This window comes from Delphinapterus leucas, chromosome 9, assembly GCF_059928025.1.
Source record: "Delphinapterus leucas isolate spDelLeu-1000000601 "Yukka" chromosome 9, BTC_Dleu_Yukka2, whole genome shotgun sequence".
NCBI lineage: Eukaryota > Metazoa > Chordata > Mammalia > Artiodactyla > Monodontidae > Delphinapterus > Delphinapterus leucas.
In genome coordinates this window covers 92,664,199-92,683,472 of record NC_143137.1, presented here as the reverse complement: position 1 = coordinate 92,683,472, position 19,274 = coordinate 92,664,199, and the positions used below count along the sequence as shown (strand labels likewise).

General features: G+C 41.1%; 1 protein-coding gene across 4 annotated transcripts in view; it reads right to left on the bottom strand.

Moving 5' to 3' along the window:
* RALA (RAS like proto-oncogene A) overlaps positions 1-19,274 on the bottom strand; it is a 77,738-nt gene that overhangs the window by 7,460 nt on the left and 51,004 nt on the right. For 2 of the 4 annotated variants that reach the window (XM_022593039.3, XM_022593040.2), the window contains 3 exons: positions 13,214-13,366; positions 10,592-10,800; positions 6,738-6,912 (listed from right to left, as the gene is read on the bottom strand). In XM_022593039.3, coding sequence (XP_022448747.1) covers positions 6,738-6,912; positions 10,592-10,800; positions 13,214-13,327 — 498 coding nt within the window. In that variant the 5' untranslated portion in view covers positions 13,328-13,366. Of the gene's footprint in view, positions 1-3,495; positions 6,557-6,737; positions 6,913-10,591; positions 10,801-12,611; positions 13,083-13,213; positions 13,367-19,274 lie in introns of those variants that run through there. The other 2 variants (XM_089917835.1, XM_089917834.1) reach the window with 2 other exon arrangements.

Sequence of the window (19,274 nt, the reverse complement as noted above, 5' to 3'; positions counted from 1 at the left end):
CCAGAAGTCTCAAAGGAAAAACAACAAATTTGACAACATAATCTTTAATGTTTTTTCCATGGCAAAAGGTAAAAATCAGCAAAGTTAAAAGATACGGTATGGGGACTTGCCTGGTGGCACAGTGGTTAAAGAATCTGCCTGACAATGCAGGGGACACGGGTTCGAGCCCTGGTCCAGGAAGATCCCACATGCCGTGGGGCAGCTAAGCCTGTGCGCCACAACTACTGAGCCTGCGCTCTAGAGCCTGCGAGCCACAACTACTGAGCCCACACTCTGCAACGAGAAGCCACCGCAGTGAGAAGCCTGCGTACCACAACGAACAGTGGCCCCCACTTGCTGCAACTAGAGAAAGCCCAGGTGCAGCAACAAAGACCCAACGCAGCCTAAATAAATAAATAAGACATGGTATGGAGCAAATCAATCAGTGTGCTATACCATATCAACAAACTGAAGAATAAAAACCATATGACCATATGACCATCTCAATAGATGCAGAAAAAACTTTTGATAAAATTTAGCACCCAAACTTATGATAAAAACTCTCCAGGAACTGGGCACAGAGGGAACATACCTCAACATAATAAAGGCTGTATATGACAAACCCACAGCTAACATCATACTCAATGGTGAAAAGCTGAAAGCATTTTCTCTAAGATCAGGAAAAAGACAAGGATGTCGCCTCTCACCACTTTTATTCAACATAGTTTGGAAGACCTAGCCATGGCAATCAGACAAGAAAGAGAAAAGGGATCCAAATAGGAAAAGAAGAATTAAAACAACTGTCATTGTTTGCAGATGACATGATACTATACATAGAAAATCCTGAAGATGTTACCAGAAAACTACAAGAGCTCATCAATGAATTCGGTAAAGCTGCAGGATACAAAATTAATACACAGAAATCTGTTGCATTTCTATACACTAACAACGAAAGATCAGAGAAATTAAAGAAACAATCCCATTTACCATCGCATCAAAAAGAATAAAATACCTAGGAATACAACTACCTAAGGAGGCAAAAGACCTGTACTCCAAAAACTAAGATGCTGATAAAAGAAACTGAAGACAACACAAACAGTAAAGATATAACGTGTTTTTGGCTCAGAAGAATCAATATTGTCAAAATGACTACACTACCCAAGGCAATCTACAGGTTCAGTGCAATCTCTATCAAATTACCAATGGCATTTTTCACGGAACTAGAACAAAAAATTTTTTAATTTGTATGGAAACACAAAAGACCCTGGTAGTCAAAGCAACCTTGAGGAAGAAAAATGGAACTGGAGGAATCAGACTTCCTGACTTCAGACTATACTACAAAACTTCAGTAATCAAAACAGAAATATAGATCAATGAAACAGGATAGAAAGCCCAGAGATAAATTGACCATAGGTGCGTGGGTTTATCTACAACAAAGGAGGCAAGACTATACAATGGAGAAAAGACAGTCTCTTCAATAAGTGGTGCTGGGAAAACTGGGACAGCTACATGTAAAAGAATACAATTAGAACATTCTTTATCACCATACACAAAAATAAACTCAAAACTGATTAAAGATCTAAATGTAAGACTGGATACTATACAACTCCTAGAGGAAAACCTAGACAGAACACTCTTTGACATAAATTGCAGCAATATCTTTTTGGATCTGTCTCCTAGAGTAATGGAAATAAAAACAAAAATAAACAAATGAGACCTAATTAAACTCAAAAACTTTTGCACAGCAAAGGAAACCATAAGCAAAGAAAAGACAACCCACAGAATGGGAGAAAATAACTGCAAACCATGTGACCAACAGGGGATTAATCTCTAAAATTTACAAACAGCTCATGTGACTCAGTATCAAAACAAACCCAATGAAAAAATGGGCAGATCTAAATACACATTTCTTCAAAGACGACATACAGACGGCCAATGGGCACATGAAAAGATGCTCAACACCGCTAATTATTAGAGAAATGCAAATCAGGTATCACCTCACACCAGTCAGAATGGCCATCATCAAAAAGTCTACAAACAATAAATGCTGGAGAGGGTGTGGAGAAAAGGGAACCCTCCTACACTGTTGGTGGGAATGTAAATTGGTGCAGCTACTATGGAGAACAGTATGGAGGTTCCTTAAACTAAAAACAGAGTTACCATATGATCCTGTAATCCTACTCCTGAGTATATACCTGGAAAAAACCATAATTCAAAAAGATACGTGCACCCCAATGTTCATCGCAGCACTATTTACAATAGCCAAGTCATGGAAGCAACCTAAATGTTCACTGACAGAGGAGTGGATAAAGAAGATGTGATATATATGTGTATACACACACAGAGGAATGTTACTCAGCCATAAAGAAGAATGAAAGAATGCCATGTGCAGCAACACGGATGGACCTAGAGATTATCATACTAAATGAAGTATAAGCCAAACAGAGAAACATAAATATCATATAATATCGCTTATATGTGGAATCTAAAAAAAAAAAAATACAAATGAACTTATTTCCAAAAAAGAAAGAGACAGACACAGAAAACAAACTTATGGTTACCAAAGGGGAAGGGGTGAGAGACAGCTAAATTAGGAGATTGGGATTAACATATACACACTACTATATATAAAATAGATAACCGGGAACAGTGCTTAGAGCTTTCTGAGATGCTCTACGCAGTTATAATCCTCAAATTTGGCTTGAATAAAAATTTCTATTTCTTTTGTAGGAAAAAAAATAAAGACAACTAACAAGGACCTACTGGATAGCACAGGGAACTATACTCAATATTTTATAATAACCTAAAAGGGAGAAGAATCTGGAAAAGAATATACATATGTATAACTGAATCATTCTGCTGTACACCTGAAACTAACATGATATTGTAAATCAACTATACATTCAAAAAAAAAGAGATAAAAACAGATATGGTATGCATTAGGAGACACTGTCCCAAACGGATATAGTGGACAAAGGGTTACTGTCCTTAACATAAAGTAGGCTTATGAATCAAAAAGATAAACCCATTAGATCAATGTAATTTCAGCGTTCACAGAAGATCTACAAACGGCCAATGAATCAACTACAAGCTGCCCAGCCAAAGGCTCCTTTAATTGACACTGGCAAGTAGTGGGGAAAGGGTTTCCTCACACTGTTGGTGGGAGTGTAAGGCAGCCTCTCTGGAGGGTGACTTGTCATTAAAATTTAAAATGCACCCTTGCTTTTGGTCTTGTGTGGGTGCACGTTCACACAGTTCACTGTGTTATGTTTGTAATAGCACTGCAGACAACCTAAATGTCACTGGTAGGCTTTTTTCATAATTCAGCCATTTTCCTAACTATGGAACATTTTGTAGATTTTAAAAAGAATGTGGTACGTCTATATGCAACATGGAAAGAACTACGGGATCTATTTACTGTGAAATTTAAAAAGCAAACCACAGAAATACACTATACATACACACAAATCCTATTTATATAGGTGGAAAACAAGCAAATACAACCTTTCCCTAAGGTTCTTTTTTTTTTTCTCCCTTAGATTCTGTATGCCTGTCTTTAAAGGCAGGTAAATGTCTGGAAAGATACACACGTGTTAGCAGTGGTTTCCTACAGGTAAAGGAGGTGAGTGGAATCTGGGTGGAGTGACAGACTCACTTTTCCTCCGTATACTTTTTCCTCTGTATCATGAATTTTTCTTTATACAATGAGCATATGTTCATGTATTGTATAAAGAAAAAATTAAGAACATTTTCAAAAACAAGACACATTTCTAACAAAATTCTTTCCCCAACATAAAATTGGCTCTCTTGACATAATAAATCATACTTTGATTTTGACATCTACTTGCCTAATTTCTTTCCATTTCCCCCAACATGTTCCTTAAAATTAAGAGCAACCTTGGAGTTGCGATTTAAAGAGCCAGAGCATTTAGCTAGAAGGGTACTACAAGGTCATCAGATGACCGGGAGGACCCAAGCAGGTTTCCCAGATGGTCCTCCAGCCTCTGAGTGATTCCTCTGAGACAGGCCAGGCCTCAGCTCAACAATTCTGATGGTCATGAAGCTTTTTCACAGGGTAGTTTTAAAAATCTGCTTCTTTGAAACTTCTACCCAGTGGTCTATTTGGAATCCTGGTAAGGATAAGGCATGGGCGTTTAAAGTCTGGCGGGAGCTAGTATTTGTTTTCTGTGACAAGACACCTCTCAATTACAATAGAAGGAGACACTGTTAACACTTAATCCTGCAAAATCTGATCAGACTCCTGGGAGTGGATGACACACAACATGGGAGATGCCACAAGTATTCCAACCACAAGTATTCCAACCATTGTTTTAAGTAAAATAGACAGGGAAGAACATTGGCTCCAGAGCTGGCCACACCCAGAGCCAGCAGATGCCACTACAACATGGTGACCTTGAGCCAGGTATGTAATCTCTCCGCACCTCAATTTCCTCACCTAAAAAGGCGTCATGAGAGGACTATCTATGCTTCATAGGGTTAAAGATGAAACAGTGAGTGCTGGCCACAGCGCCTGGCTCTTCAAGCACTAAAGAGTATTATTAGCCCTTATAACTGTATTACATCATTGCCTCAGCAAACAAACCCAAAAAACAAATATAATCCCAACGTAACCAAATTTAAGAAACTGAAGAGTTGCTGCAAGTTACTTTTCCTTAGCCACTGAGGTACGTTATCTGGTAGCCACTCTTCAGGACACAGCAGTGAAACATGCATGTCTGTGACTTAGCTCTCTGGTGGCAACCACAGGTACTAGAATCGTACATATTCCCGATATATACATACATGTGCGCTTGTGTGTGTATGAGTATGTTTCAAACACAGATGGCAGCAAACTAGACGCTGTTCTGTACTTTGCTTTTTCATTTACTGATGTTGAAGATCATTCCATATCAGCACATTAAGCTCTACCTTCATTTCTTTTCAACAGCTGTACAGTATTCCATTATATGGACGCACCATCTGTTACTGGACACTTGGATATTTCCTGTCTTTTGCTTCTACAAATAATGCTTCAAGGACTACTGCTGAACATACACTTTGCATGGATGTATAATTTTATCTGTATAATAAATTTTTAGAACTTGAATTGTTGGGGTCATAATTTTGATAGATAATTGCCAGACTGCCCTTCCAAGAACATATGAGAGTTCCTTTTTTTCCCATACTCCTGTCAACAGTATTATTATCAACCTTCTTGCCCTTTTCCAATTGACAGGTAAAAAAAATTTCACTTCCCTTTTTATAAGTAAGACTCATAAGCCTCTTTGCAAGTTTAAACACGATTTGCATTTCTTTTCTGTGACAGGGCTATCTGTTTTTCGACCATTTCCCCATTGGGTTGTTGGTCTTTTTCTTACTGTCTGGTGATATCTCTGATAATGCACACTACCGTATTTTCCCAGGGCCTCTGATGCCAGCAGGTGACACTACGGGACTGCTTCAAGCCTCAGAGCTTGGACAGTTATTGCTCCCCACTCCCCTTAGATCACGATGGTTTGTTCTATAACCTGCTCAAGACATCAAACAGGAGGAAACAAAGTATACATATGCTATGACAGTCTTCATTGGTGCCTTTCAAAACCCCAAACATGCTGAAGCTTAAACTGTATTTCATCAGTACTTTAAATCTGCCATAACTTTAGAGGAAACTGATCTACTCAGTAGAACTCTTACAGCAATTTGTACAGATGTCTTGGACTTAAAGGAATCTGACCGTGTGACTAAAAAAAAAAAAATTAGTTTAAGACAGTAATAACACTGTCTTAAAACCTACAGTAACAGGCAGAAAGAATCTCTACATTTTTAACATCATGATTTCTGGACCAGGGCTGCGAATCTACAGCCACAGCAGACGAGCTCACAAGCACCTGCGGCCACCTAGGGCAGTTACTCCAAGTGTGCCGCACCGCCCGTTTGCACATCCAGGAGCTAGCTAGATAGGCAAATTCTCAGGCCTCACCCCAGACCAAGCGAATCAAAATCTCTGGCGAAGACCCAGGAATCTGTGTTTATCAGGCTCTGTAGGCAATCCTCCTGCACGTTAGTTTTTGAGAGGCACTCAGTAGAGCCTAGATACGTGGGGGCTGAAAAGGCCCCTCAGAACCTGTGCTGCCCCAGCGCAACCGGCAGGCTTCCTAAATGCTGATGATGGCGTCCCGCAGCAGGATGAAAAGCACCTGGGAAGGCTTCTAGAAACGAGGTAAGGGTGTTCTGCACCTGGTCTCCAGGAAGGGCCAATCTGAACACAGTGTGAAGATGAGGGGAGAGGACACAGGAGCTCCCCTTCCACTTGGGGGAGAACAGAGGCTGAGGGTAGGGAAGGCAGCTGTGGTGACAGAGACTTCAAAATCCTCTCCCCCCCGGGGTCTGGGAGAACTTAAGTGAGGCTGGGCAGGTGTCAGCTCAGAGAACTTACACTGTTCCTTCTAGATTCTCCAGCCAATCAGGATAAGGAAAAAAAAGCAGGGATTCAGGTCAGGAATCTTTCAGTGCTTTAAAAAAAAAAAAAAAGGTACATCTAGCTGCAGTGTCTCATGTTTTAACGCCTCTCGGGAACCTATAAGGACAAAGTGAAGTAAATTCCTAACGCGCTGTACTTGAGCATTCAGGGCCATAAAAAATCAACACGTATTAAACCTCTATTTGAAAGTCTCACAGAATCTCTAGACTAAACAGAGCCGAGTTAAAGCACATCAACCTATTTTTAACATGACGTAGCAGTAGAGCCACCTTTTTACCTTGTCAACATTAGCTCGCGTTTTAGCAGATGTTTCCACATAGTTAACATTCCACTGATCGGCTCTGGTTTTTGCCTCTTCTACAGAAACCTGCCTTTTATCTTCCAAATCTGATTTGTTTCCAACGAGCAGAAATGGAACATTCTCATCTTCTTTTACTCTTAAAATCTGCTCCCTGGATAAGAGAAAATGAGCAAGAAATATTAATGTTATCTCTACATGTTAAAATAACAAAACATGCAATTAGCAGTTATTTGTTTCTAGACAATAACAAAAAGCTCACTTATTACCCAGTAGGAAACAAGCAGCACTTCTTCCTTTTTCTACCATCAATGATTTGAGCTCCACATTCACTTCATTCGGAAAAATACACCGAAGAAGAGTATAAATATGGCAGTAGACGTACGAAGTGAATATCAAATGCAACTTCCTCCGAAATGCTTTTTTAAAAATAAACTTTTTATGTTAGAATGATTTCAGATTTACAGAGAAGTTGTGAAGATAGGACAGAGAGTTCCCATATACCCCACATCCAGTTTCCCCTACTGTTAACATTAATGTGGTACGTTTATCACGGTTGATACAAGTATACCTTGTTTACTGCAATCTGCTTTACTGTGCTTTGTAGATACTTTTTTTTTTTTCTTAACAGACTGAAGGTTTGTAGTCACCCTGCATCAAGCAAGTCTATCAGCGCTATTTTTCCAACAGCATTTGCTCACTTTGTGTCTCTGTGTCACATTCTGGTAATTCTCGCAACATTTCAAACTTTTCCATTATTATTATATTTGTTATGGTGATCTGTGATCAGTGGTTTCTGATGTGACGATTGTAATCGTTATTGGCATTTTTGCTTAAAGTGATGCTCCCTTTAGAGTTTGAGAGGCTACTACAGAATTTTAGAATAGGAAAGCACCTTTACAAACTGGTCCAACTTCATTCTTATCAGAAGGAAAGTGAGAATGAAAAAACGTTAACAGAGCTTTCTAATATTTCTATCAAACACTCAATAAGCACTACAAGTTATAGGCCACCAACTGTGCCAAACAGGGGTACTAGAGACACTGAAATGGATAAGAAGAGTTTTTACCATATCAGGAAAAACACATATAAATCAATCTCATGTAAGAGTGCGGCGAGTGTGCTGCTGCAGCTGTGGTAAGCATACCGCACACACACATGAGGAAACGACGGATCCTGCCTGGGTGACGGGAGGCCCAGGAAGGCTAAAGGGAGGAGCTGACAATCGGAGAAATGCAAATCAAAACTGCAATGACGTACCACCTCTCACTGCTCAGAACGGCCATCATTAAAAAGTCTATAACAAATGCTGGAGAAGGCGTGGAGAAAAGGGAACCCTCCCACACTGTTGGTGGGAGTGTAAGTTGGTGCAGCCACTGTGGAGAACAGTATGGAGGCTCCTTAGAAAACTAAAAAGAGAACTACCGTATGACCCAGCAATCCCACTCCTGGGCATACATCTGGACAAAATTCTAATTCAAAAAGATACATGCACCCCTACGTTCACAGCAGCACTATTCACAATAGCCAAGACACAGAAGCAACCTAAGTGTCCATCGACAGATGAATGGATGAAGATGTGGTATATATAGAGACATGTATAGATATATATACACACAATGGAATACTACTCAGCCGTAAAAAGGAATGAAATAATGCCATTTGCAGCAACATGGATGGACCTAGAGATGATCATACTAAGTGAAGTCAGAAACAGAAAGATAAATACCATATGATATCACTTATATGTGGAACCTAAAATATGACACAAATGAACTTATCTATGAAACAGACCCACAGACATAGAGAACAGACTTGTGGTTGCCAAGGAGGAGGGGGTTGGGATTGGCAGATGAAAGCTTTTATATATAGAACAGATAAACAACAAGGTCCCACTGAATAGCACAGAGATCTATACTCAACATCCTGTGATAAACCATAATGGAAAAGGATATGAAAGAATAATGTGTATATGTGTATAACTGACTCACTTCACTGTACAGCAGAAATGAACACAACATTGTACATCAACTATATTTCAATAAAAAGAAATTAAAAAGAGAGGAACTGACATTGTGCTATACTTTGCAGGTCAGACCGTGTGGAGTGCCTACTATAACCATTCAGATGATCTCAAAAATGGCTTTCCTATTGCTGGTCAGTTAGTAGGAACACTTTTTATTTATGGGAGGGGCAACACACTGGAGGTACAACAGACGAGTAATGAATGATTCACTTATTTTCTGTAACAGCAACAGCCCAAGATTCTTTCTCTTGGCATAAAAATACCTCACTCCCTTGAGATACCACTTTGGCTTTGGTGGCTATGGTGACAAAATATATTCCATTACTTAGTACAGAACCTGCTACGTTATAAGCACTCAAAATATTTTTTTGAATGAATGAATAATCACTGACACTTACATAACTTTCAACATGTCTCCCAGGATTACAAAACTCCCTTTGCACTTTATCACATACAAAACTCCTTCCTTATAGAAGCCAACAAACTTAATGTTACAAATAAATTTATATTTTTAAAGTTTCTCAATGACATGCTTTTTTGCAAAGGAGGTGCTTTTAGAATCTTTTAAGTTCTTGAGAGTTTCATGTATACATAAAAAGGAATGCTTTGTGTAACCCTTGCTTCAGTTTCTTGCTCAACCACCAGGAATGACCTCTTTCCTCATCTGTGGAAATCCTTCTTATCCTTCAGGGTTACCTATCTCTTGAAGGCCTCCCAGCTCCTCTCCTCTCCTGGATCCTCTGTAACCATCACTGGCCACATCTCCTACTTTGTCGCTAACTTCCACTTGGTTTCATGACTTATTCAACTCAGCTGCGTGAATCTTGAAAACAGAGGATATATCACATGCTGCCTTGGTGTGCCCCACGCCAAAGCAGACAACGCAGAAATAAAAATATACAAGTAAAGGATGCTTGTGATTAAGCATGCCGTCTTTTTTTTTTTTTTTGCGGTACGTGGGCCTCTCACTGTTGTGGCCTCTCCCGTTGTGGAGCATAGGCTCTGGACGTGCAGGCTCAGCAGCCATGGCTCACGGGCCCAGCCGCTTCGCGGCATGTGGGATCTTCCCGGACCGGGGCATGAACCCGTGTCCCCTGCATCGGCAGGCGGACTCTCAACCACTGTGCCACCAGGGAAGCCCTAAGCATGCCGTCTTTACGAGACGACTCAAGAACTTATTTATGCTATATTTCTCTCAAGTATGGAGAGAGCCCCTCTCCCCTTTACCAGCCCCCTGGCCCCCCTGCCCCAAACCAAATGGAGGACAGATTTTGATTACACAAACAGTAAATAAGATGTAAAAAAAATACTGTATAACAAAACCTAGTATGCCAATCTATGGTGGTATTATTTCTACTAAAAGTTCAGTCCGTGCTGTCAGTGAGGTGGATGGCAATGTGCCTCCTGGGCATGACACAGGTGCTGAGACACCAGTGACTAACACAGAGCGTTACAATCTGGGCCAGAGATCCATTACGCAATGCAAGCGTCTACTCTTATGGCAGCAGTAGTACTGTACTTCAAAGGGAAATACTTCAGAAACGCATGAGGAGAGTCTGGGTATGGATGCTGCCACAAACTCAGGCTCCAGTGCAGCTGGCACTGGCAGAGCTGGCTGTGGGATTATGCAGGGTGCGCCGAGGATGTGAGTACAAGCATGCAGCGGACAGAGTCACACTGATGTCACAGAGGGAATAAACACGACTAGACGCAGAGGGAAAGGCGATCAGGTAAGAGCCTCCAGTGGTCTGCTTGTTTCTGGGGAGCAAGCTGTTCTGCGGTGTAACGGCACGACTCCCTGACATACCTGAAGTCGGCTGTGGCCGCGAAGGACTCCATTTCCGTAATGGAGAAGACACAGAGGAAGCCCTCGCCGCTCCGGAAGTAGTTGTCCCTGATGGCGGCGTAGTCCTCCTGCCCGGCTGTGTCCAAGATGTCGATCTGCACTTCCTCCCCGTCCAGCACCACCTTCTTCCGGTAGCTGTCGGCCTTGGTAGGCTCGTAGTCCTCCACAAACTGCAAGAGGTGAAAGCGCATCCCCTTGAGGATTATCCTTACTTTTCAGAGCCTCTTATTTTGAAATATAGATCCACATGAAGTTGCCAAAATAGTACTGAGAGGTCACATGTAGCCGTCATTCAGTTTTCCCCAATGGTAAACACTACATTCATTTAAATTTCCATTTCAGGCAATTTGGTGGTGGGGACTGAACAGCTCTAGGCCGCTGACGGCTTGAAAACCGTGCCTTTTTTCTTACTTAGAACACTACACCTGCAGAAACTACTACACAGATATTTTATCAAATGTTTAAGAACCCTTTCTGACTCTAAATATAAATTTTCATGTCAGAATTGTGGAAATAACTTGAAAGTAAGTTAATATTTAGGTAAGCATTGAAAGCACAGTTAAATCTTTTCTTTCTCCAAAATGAACCATGTCAAGAAAGTGGCTTATACTACCCTGTAAAATGCCAAATCTTGAACTTTGAAATTTCTCCCCAAACTTCCAATTTCTTAAAATAGCACAGTTAAACAACTTTACAGTCGTACTTCTATCTTTTACCCCCTAAATCTCACCTCAATATTTTTGATCAGTGTATCATTGTTGGCATATGGGTATGTATACACACATACTTCAGTGGGTTTTCTTAATAGTGCCTGTAAATATTTTCATTATCTGATATTTTCTTATTTATATGCTCACTGTCTAAATCCCCCTATTAGAATTTAACCCCTGGGGGCAGGGACCTTGATTAGTCTACTCAGCACTGTATCTCCAAAGCCTGGAATATGCCTGGTACATGGAAGACACTCAACAAATAATTAGAAAATCAAGCACAGTGCATTTGTAACTGTAAAAGCTATAGAACATTCTGTGACAATTACATGCTAATATTTTACAAATATTAAATATTTATAAATATTTATGAATATTTAATTAACAGCATATCTGATAATATTATGAATATTAAATATTTATAAATATTAAATGAAAGTGTCACCATTCCTCAAATGTCAGACATGAACATTCTTACCTTTGACCTCCTATTGTCAAGAAGGGAACTGATTTGAGGATTAGTTTAAAGAAAAGCAGCTATTAAGGTGAACAGCATGAAAAACAGAACTGAACAGATAAATTAGCAATTTCAGTGAAAGTACCATTTCAATTTCCCCCTCTCTAAATTGTTTATCATAAGCAACACAACTGATGGATTTAAGAGTTCTGTGTGTGTGAAAGAAATGCTCATGAGCAGGCAATGAAAAGAGACCTTAGGTGGTGAAAGTCCACAGGACTTTTTTCTTAGAAGACTAGGTTTAATACTTAGTTACTCATCAGAGATCACTCCTCTTGGGCAGGCTGGGAAACCTCTCTGAGGTTCTGTTTCCTCATCTGTAAGATGGGGAAACCACTGCCTACCACACACAGGATTTTTTTGAGGATTAAGAAAGAGTAACCATAAATCTTTGCTTCTATTTGGGAGGAAGAAGAATTGAGGATAAATGCCTAAATTTGATTACCAACTCTTAAATCATTTAGCCTTATTAATAGTCCTCTAGGGAAAGAATGTATTGCTGTATATAGGCTGAGACCTTACCTCTGGGACAATAAAGTCTGATACAAATACATGCACAGAAATCTGTAACCTGTCTAGTAATTTTATTTTAGGGACAAAGCCTTTTCCTGCTTAGTGTTGAGTGTGGTGCCATGCCAGTACACAATAACTGACTTTTTCACTGAAGTTATTAAAGGACAACTTATATATATTAACGTCAAGTTTCAATTAGGTACTATATCCACCAGTTCTATTAATTCAAGGTGGGACTCACCATTAAAAACACTAAAAATAAAAAAGCCAGCTAGATTGCTCAAAAATAGGTACTGTTTCCAGGGTTTTTTAAAAAAATTAATTAATTTTTGGCTGCATTGGGTCTTTGCTGCTGCACGCGGACTTTCTCTAGTTGCAGCGAGCGAGGGCTCTCTTCATTGTGATGCACGGGCTTCTCACTGCGGTGGCTTCTCTTGTTGCAGAGCACGGGCTCTGGGTGTGCGGGCTTCAGTACTTGTGGCACGTGGGCTCTAGAGCGCAGGCTCAGTAGTTGTGGCGCGCGGGCCCAGTTGCTCCGTGGTATGTGGGATCTTCCTGGACCAGGGCTCGAACCTGCGTCCCCTGCACTGGCAGGCAGATTCTTAACCACTGCGCCACCAGGGAAGTCCCTGTTTTGTTTTTTAAAAGCATAAGAATTTTAAGGACCTTGAGTTCTTGACTTGTTAAATCAAGTTGTATACAAATGTTGACTCTGAACAGGAAAAAAATGATCAGTAGCTTTCAAGAATTCAAGGAATCCATCCAAAACAGCACCAAAACAGAGGTAGAGAAATACTCTCTGAAAGCCCCAACTTTGATATCCATGATAAAATCAGCACTTACCTCATCGTACATGAACTGCAGGGTCAGAGCAGACTTGCCCACACCACCACTGCCTACCATGATGACTTTGTGTAAGGCCAAAGAATTCTGACCCTTCGGCTTATTTGCAGCCATGTTGTGTCACCGAGTTTTCACCAAAGGATTAAGAAGAATCTGAAAAGAATGAAAGAACAAGTAATGCTCAATACATTCTCCCGCAGAATTCCAGTGTAGGAAAGAGAGATGATGTCCTTAGGCGTCAAGGTATTAGTTTTCATTCTGCGGTGATTTTAAACAGATGGCAAATGAAGTATGCTTATTTGGGGGAAGAACCACTTATCAGAGAACACCGTGGCAATAAGACAAGTACATGACTCAAGGGCATTTCTCTTATAGTAGTTTTCAGTAATGAGCTTGCTGACCGAAAGTGAAATTTCCCAGTGCAACCACATGCTGACAATAATGGAGTATTAGTTGTATTAAAATATGGTCACACAGATTACAAAGCAGGGTGAACGATCACTTTGTTTTCATATTAACCTCTATTGGCAATAATTAAAGAGATGTTTCTTCTAATTTCAGTAGGAAACAACTGATGAAAGAAAGAAAGTGGGGGGGAGAGGAAGAGAAGAGAAGAGAAGACGGAGGGAAGAAGGAAGGACGGAAGGAAGGAAGGAAAAACCCATCCCAACTACTTGCTGGTAGAAATATAAATAGAACCGAATACCGTATACCCCAACTCCCAAGTATCGCAGTACTGGAACATCTGTATATTTTGGGGTGGATGGCTAATCTAACTTAAACACCTGAATCTAGTATGCCCTCACTTTCGTTTACTACATTTATGTGCTCAGCGTGGAAAGACCAGGTTCCCCCAGAGGTTGTAGTGGTGATGCACACTAATGGCACCCGGTTACCTTGGCCATGGTGCCAGGCCTTAGAAAAAGAGGCGGGAGGTCACGGCAAACACTGCGTCTGTGTGGAGGCCCAGGAGAGGAGACTTGTTTTTAGAGGCTCAAGGGGGCTGCACCTTCCTTCTCAGCATCTCTGACCTGTCTCAGTCACAGCACACCTTTCTCAAGCTGCAACTTACAGAACACCCCCGCCCTGCCTACTTCTGTATCTCAGGCCATCTCTCCCAGCCTGGCCGCATCAGCCCACACTGGTCTCCTTCGACTTTTCATACGCTCTTCTCTGCCTCTTGGCCTTTCCCATGCAGCTTCCTCCGTTTGGCATATTCTTAATTTGGCTAACTCCTCTCAGTATTGGGGTTTCAGCCTCACCTGAAACACTCAACCTGAATTAGGCTCTCCCCTGCCCTGTGCTCACATAGTACGTGATACTTTTCTTTCATAACCATTATCACAAGTCAGAATTGCCTGAGAGTGTTAGTTGTTTAATATGGGTCGTCTTCCTAATATACCAGAAGCAACTTGAGTACAGGCGCCATATCTATTGGTTTACTTCATGCTTAATGTAACTAATATGTCTTGGCAAAAATCAGCCATTCAGTACGTGTGTGTGGAACGAACAAATAAATGTTCGAGTCTGACTTAACCCTGGGAGTGCTTTAGAGTGTACTGGTATAAAGCAGCTATTGCTGCTAGAGGCTCCACCACAAGCTTATTAGGCAAGGACAGTCTGCTGGGGGCTTGTGCACCGCACACTGGCTATGCAGGGCACCCAAGAGCTGGGCACTGCTCAGGCCGCCCCAGAAGTCATGCCCATAAGCCTATTTGCCCAATACAGAAAAGTCATAAGAAAAAAAAAATCCCATAATCTTGCTATCCATTTAACAACACGAATACATTATACTTTGTTTGTGACAGCTTCAATCTGCATGGAGCATAACTGAGATCACACCATATATGTGACTTTTGATCCTGTTATTCTTACATTATGTCAAACACTGTGGTAGAGGCAGCTTAAACTGTGCAGCATATGGTAAAGAATCCACATTTGGAGGTTAGATTGTAATTCAATAAACAAGGATTGAGCCCCTCTTTTTCCTGGATACCAAGGAGATGATCATCGGATTCTGATGATTACCACTGCTGAGAAAAGTAATAGTGTACTTCAGATAAGTAACTGAAAGTCGAAAAGATACCTCGTCTACGCGTTTATGGAGCATGCTGTTGCTGGCGTCCCTAAGTAAGGCAGGAAATGACTTCTTTCTCACCATTATGACCCTTACTTGTTGGCAGCTGTAATCACTTCACGGCTACCCAACTACTGTTTTATATATATACATACATACATACATACATACATACATACATATATATATATATATATATATATATTTTTTTTTTTTTTTTTCTGCAGTACGCAGGCCTCTCACTGTTGTGGCCTCTCCCATTGCGGAGTACAGGCTCCAGACGCGCAGGTTCAGCGTCCACGGCTCACGGGCTCAGCCGCTCCGCGGCATGTGAGATCCTCCCGGACCGGGGCATGAACCCGTGTCCCCTGCATCGGCAGGCGGACTCTCAACCACTGCGCCACCAGGGAAGCCCTACTGTTATATTTTTAAAACAGTTAATACCACAGGAGCTCAGGGTGTTAACATATCAATTAATACTCTAAGAGTTCAATGTGTGCGTTTTTAAAGCAAAACATTTAGCAGTTACACCAACTGGGTTAAAACACTTTCCCTTCCAGAACAATTTACAATATAGTCTGTGACTTAGAAAAGGCAGAGATTCCCAGAGACATTTTTCCAAAGTGCAGACTTCCTTCAATAACTATTAGCGGCACATCCCATACTTTAAAGAGGCTATCCAGGAAAAGAAGCTCCTGCCAAGGAGACACTCACTCCTCTGCCCCATTGCAAAAACTTGGCTTTCCATAACTGAGGTCCCAATTCCCAGTCTAGATGTTGAAACTTAAGACAACATACATGTAAATAAGAAAATTCCATTAGTGCTAAGTGCAATGAAGAAACTAAGGGGCACCGGGATAAAGAGTGGGGAGGGGCTACTTCAACCAGATGGTCAAGGGCGACTCCTTTGAAGAGGCAGCATTTGAGCTGAGACCTGAATTTTATAAAGGAACCAGCCAGCTCTGAGGGAAGAACGTTCTAGACACAGGGAAGAGCAAGTGCAGAGGCCTAAGATGGGAGATGGTTTGCCACGTTCTAGGGGCCAGAGAAAGGCCAGAGTGGATGGAGGCTACGAGTATCAGGGAGCGTTAACAGGAGGTGAGACTGAGAAGCAGGAGAGGCCAAATCATAAAAAGCCTTGAAGGCCGTGGAAAGGTGTTCGAGTTTTATTATCATTGTAATGGGAAGCCTCTGGAGAGTGTGTAAGCAGGACTGTGACATAATTTCATTTATGTTTTTAAAAAGATTACCATGGCCAGTGTGTGTAGAATGAATGGTAGAGGTGCAAGAGCTGAAAGCAAAGGAGTCCATCCCATAGTCCATGACTAGGTTTGGCAGATGGAGGCTGCCAGTGACCTTGGGAAGAGTCACCTCACCAACGAGGTAGGAACCACAGCCTGAATGGGGTGGGTTGAGGAGAAAACAGAAGGTGTAGAAATGGACTTGACTCTGAAGACAAATGGAGAAATGGGGCCATAGATGGACACGGTTTTTTGTTTGGGTCGCTTTTTAATTATTCTTAAGGGATGTTTATATGGTAATCATCTAAAAGAGGCAGAAATTAATGATGAAGAAGAGAAGGTGCCTCTAGGAGTAGACCAGGGAAGAAGAGACCCAGGGCACACAGGAGCAGGGACAGCTCTTTCTTTGTAATAGGAGGTGAGGTAAAGCAAAGCACAAGGTACAGGTGCAGGCTGCAGACAGATCTGGCTATTTCTTTATTTAACTGCATCTATTATTTCCTCCATGAAATATGATTCACACAGCAGTTTAGGGAGGAGTCGGAATTCAAAAGCACGCCTGTCTAGATAGATCAATGGAACAGGATATACAGAAATAGATCCAAATACATACTGTAGTTTAGTGTGTAATAAACGTGGCATTTCAAATGGAGGGTCGGGGAGGGAAGCATAGAGGATAATTCAGTAAACGGTTCTGGGACAACTGGTGAGCTATCTGGGAAAAAATTAAGTTGGACCCATTCTCCTCACACCAATACAAATTGTAATTTTATAAAATAAATTTATATAAATCTTTGAAAGTGGATCAAAGATTTAAATGATAAAATGAAATCACAAAAGCACCAGAAAAAAAAAACCCACAAAATTTTTGTTTTATAATCTTAGAATGGGAAAGGCATAAAGTACTATCTAAAACTCAAGTCATAAAATAACTTTGATAAATTTTACTACTCAAAACAATTTCTACATGGCAAAATCTTCTATAAGCAAAATAAAAAGATAAAACTGAGGAAAATATTTGTGATTCATTTCAAAGAGAAGAGGTAATTTCCCTATATGAAAAGTTACTATAAATAAAATCAACAACTCTAAGAAAATGGGCAGGGCTTCCCTGGTGGTGCAGTGGTTGAGAGTCCGCCTGCTGATGCAGGAGACATGGGTTCGTGCCCTTGTCCGGGAAGATCCCACATGCCATGGAGTGGCTGGGCCTGTGAGCCATGGCCGCTGAGCCTGTGCGTTCGGAGCCTGTGCTCCGCAACAGGAGAGGCCACAACAGTGAGAGGCCCGCATACCGCGTACCGCAAAATAAAAAAAAAAAAAGAAAGAAAATGGGCAAAAAATACAAATAGTCACAGAAAAGGAAATACAAAGGGCTCTAATATGCTCAACCTTGCTGATAAGAGAAATACAAATAATATTAGATTGGATCTCAATTGTTTTACCCATCAGATTGGTATGAGTATGTTTGCGAGGACCAGTAAACTATAGCCCCCTTGGCCTGCTTTTTGTATGGCCTGTGGCTAGGAACGGTTTTGTGTTTTTGAAGGGTTATAAACAAAACAAAACAAAACAAAACCAAGAATAAGATGCATCAGAGAATGTACATGGCCCACAAGTCTAAATAATGTTTTCTTTCCACCCTCTACAGAAAAAGCTTGTCCCTCCCTGGTAGACAAACAGGCACATTCCTTCACCGCAGTGGAAGTGTAAATTGGAAACATGGACTAATTAGCGACCATAAAAAAACAGATGTTCTTTACCCATTGATATGGAGGGAGCTAAAACATATTGTTTTTTTAAATTAATTAATTAACTGGCTGCATTGGGTCTTCGTTGCTGCTTCGTTGCTTTGGGCTTTCTCTACTTGTGGTGAGCGGGGGCTACTCTTCGTTGAGGTGCAAGAGCTTCTCATTGTGGTGGCTGCTCTTGCTGCAGAGCATGGGCCCTAGGCGCGCGGGCTTCAGTAGTTGTGGCATACGGGCTCTAGAGCACAGGCTCAGTAGTTGTGGTGCACGGGCTTAGTTGCTCCGTGGCATGTGGGATCTTCCCAGACCAGGGCTCGAACCCGTGTCCCCTGCATTGGCAGACGGATTCCTAACCACTGCGCCACCACATATTGTTAAAGTGAAAAAAGTAAGCTATAGAGCAATATAACTTGTATGTTATGAACTGCATAAAAAGATGAGAAAAAGGGGATTTAGAGGTTTATTTGTTTATATACCAGAAACAATATAAAAAATGGTAACACAGGGTTGCCTGTGAGGATGGAAACTAAGTCACTGGTGGACAGAAGCGGGATGATGGCTTTTTGCTAACTACCAGTTTGATTTTTGTATAATGTGAACATATAACTTGTTTTTAAAATTAAAATTAGTCATAAAATAAATAACATTACCCTGTTTATTTCCTGCACTCACTTGGTAAAATACAATTAACTACTTTCCTGGCACCTTATACAAACTAGGAACTGGAGGACTGAACCTGAATTTTAATTGAAATACTTCTCTATGTATGTGTATGCATTTGTGTTTTCCTCCTTCAAGTAATGAGATAGGGATCCTTGAACTTCAAATTGTTTGGTTTGTAAGGTTCCTCAGTTATTTTCTATCTTCTGCTGTTCAAACAAATATTTTTTAATTACACAATGGCCTCCTCCCCCCTCCCCCCCACCTTTTGGGTAACATTACATCCCTGTGACTTACTTATTTTATAGCTGGAAGTGTGTGTGACCCCCTTCACCCAT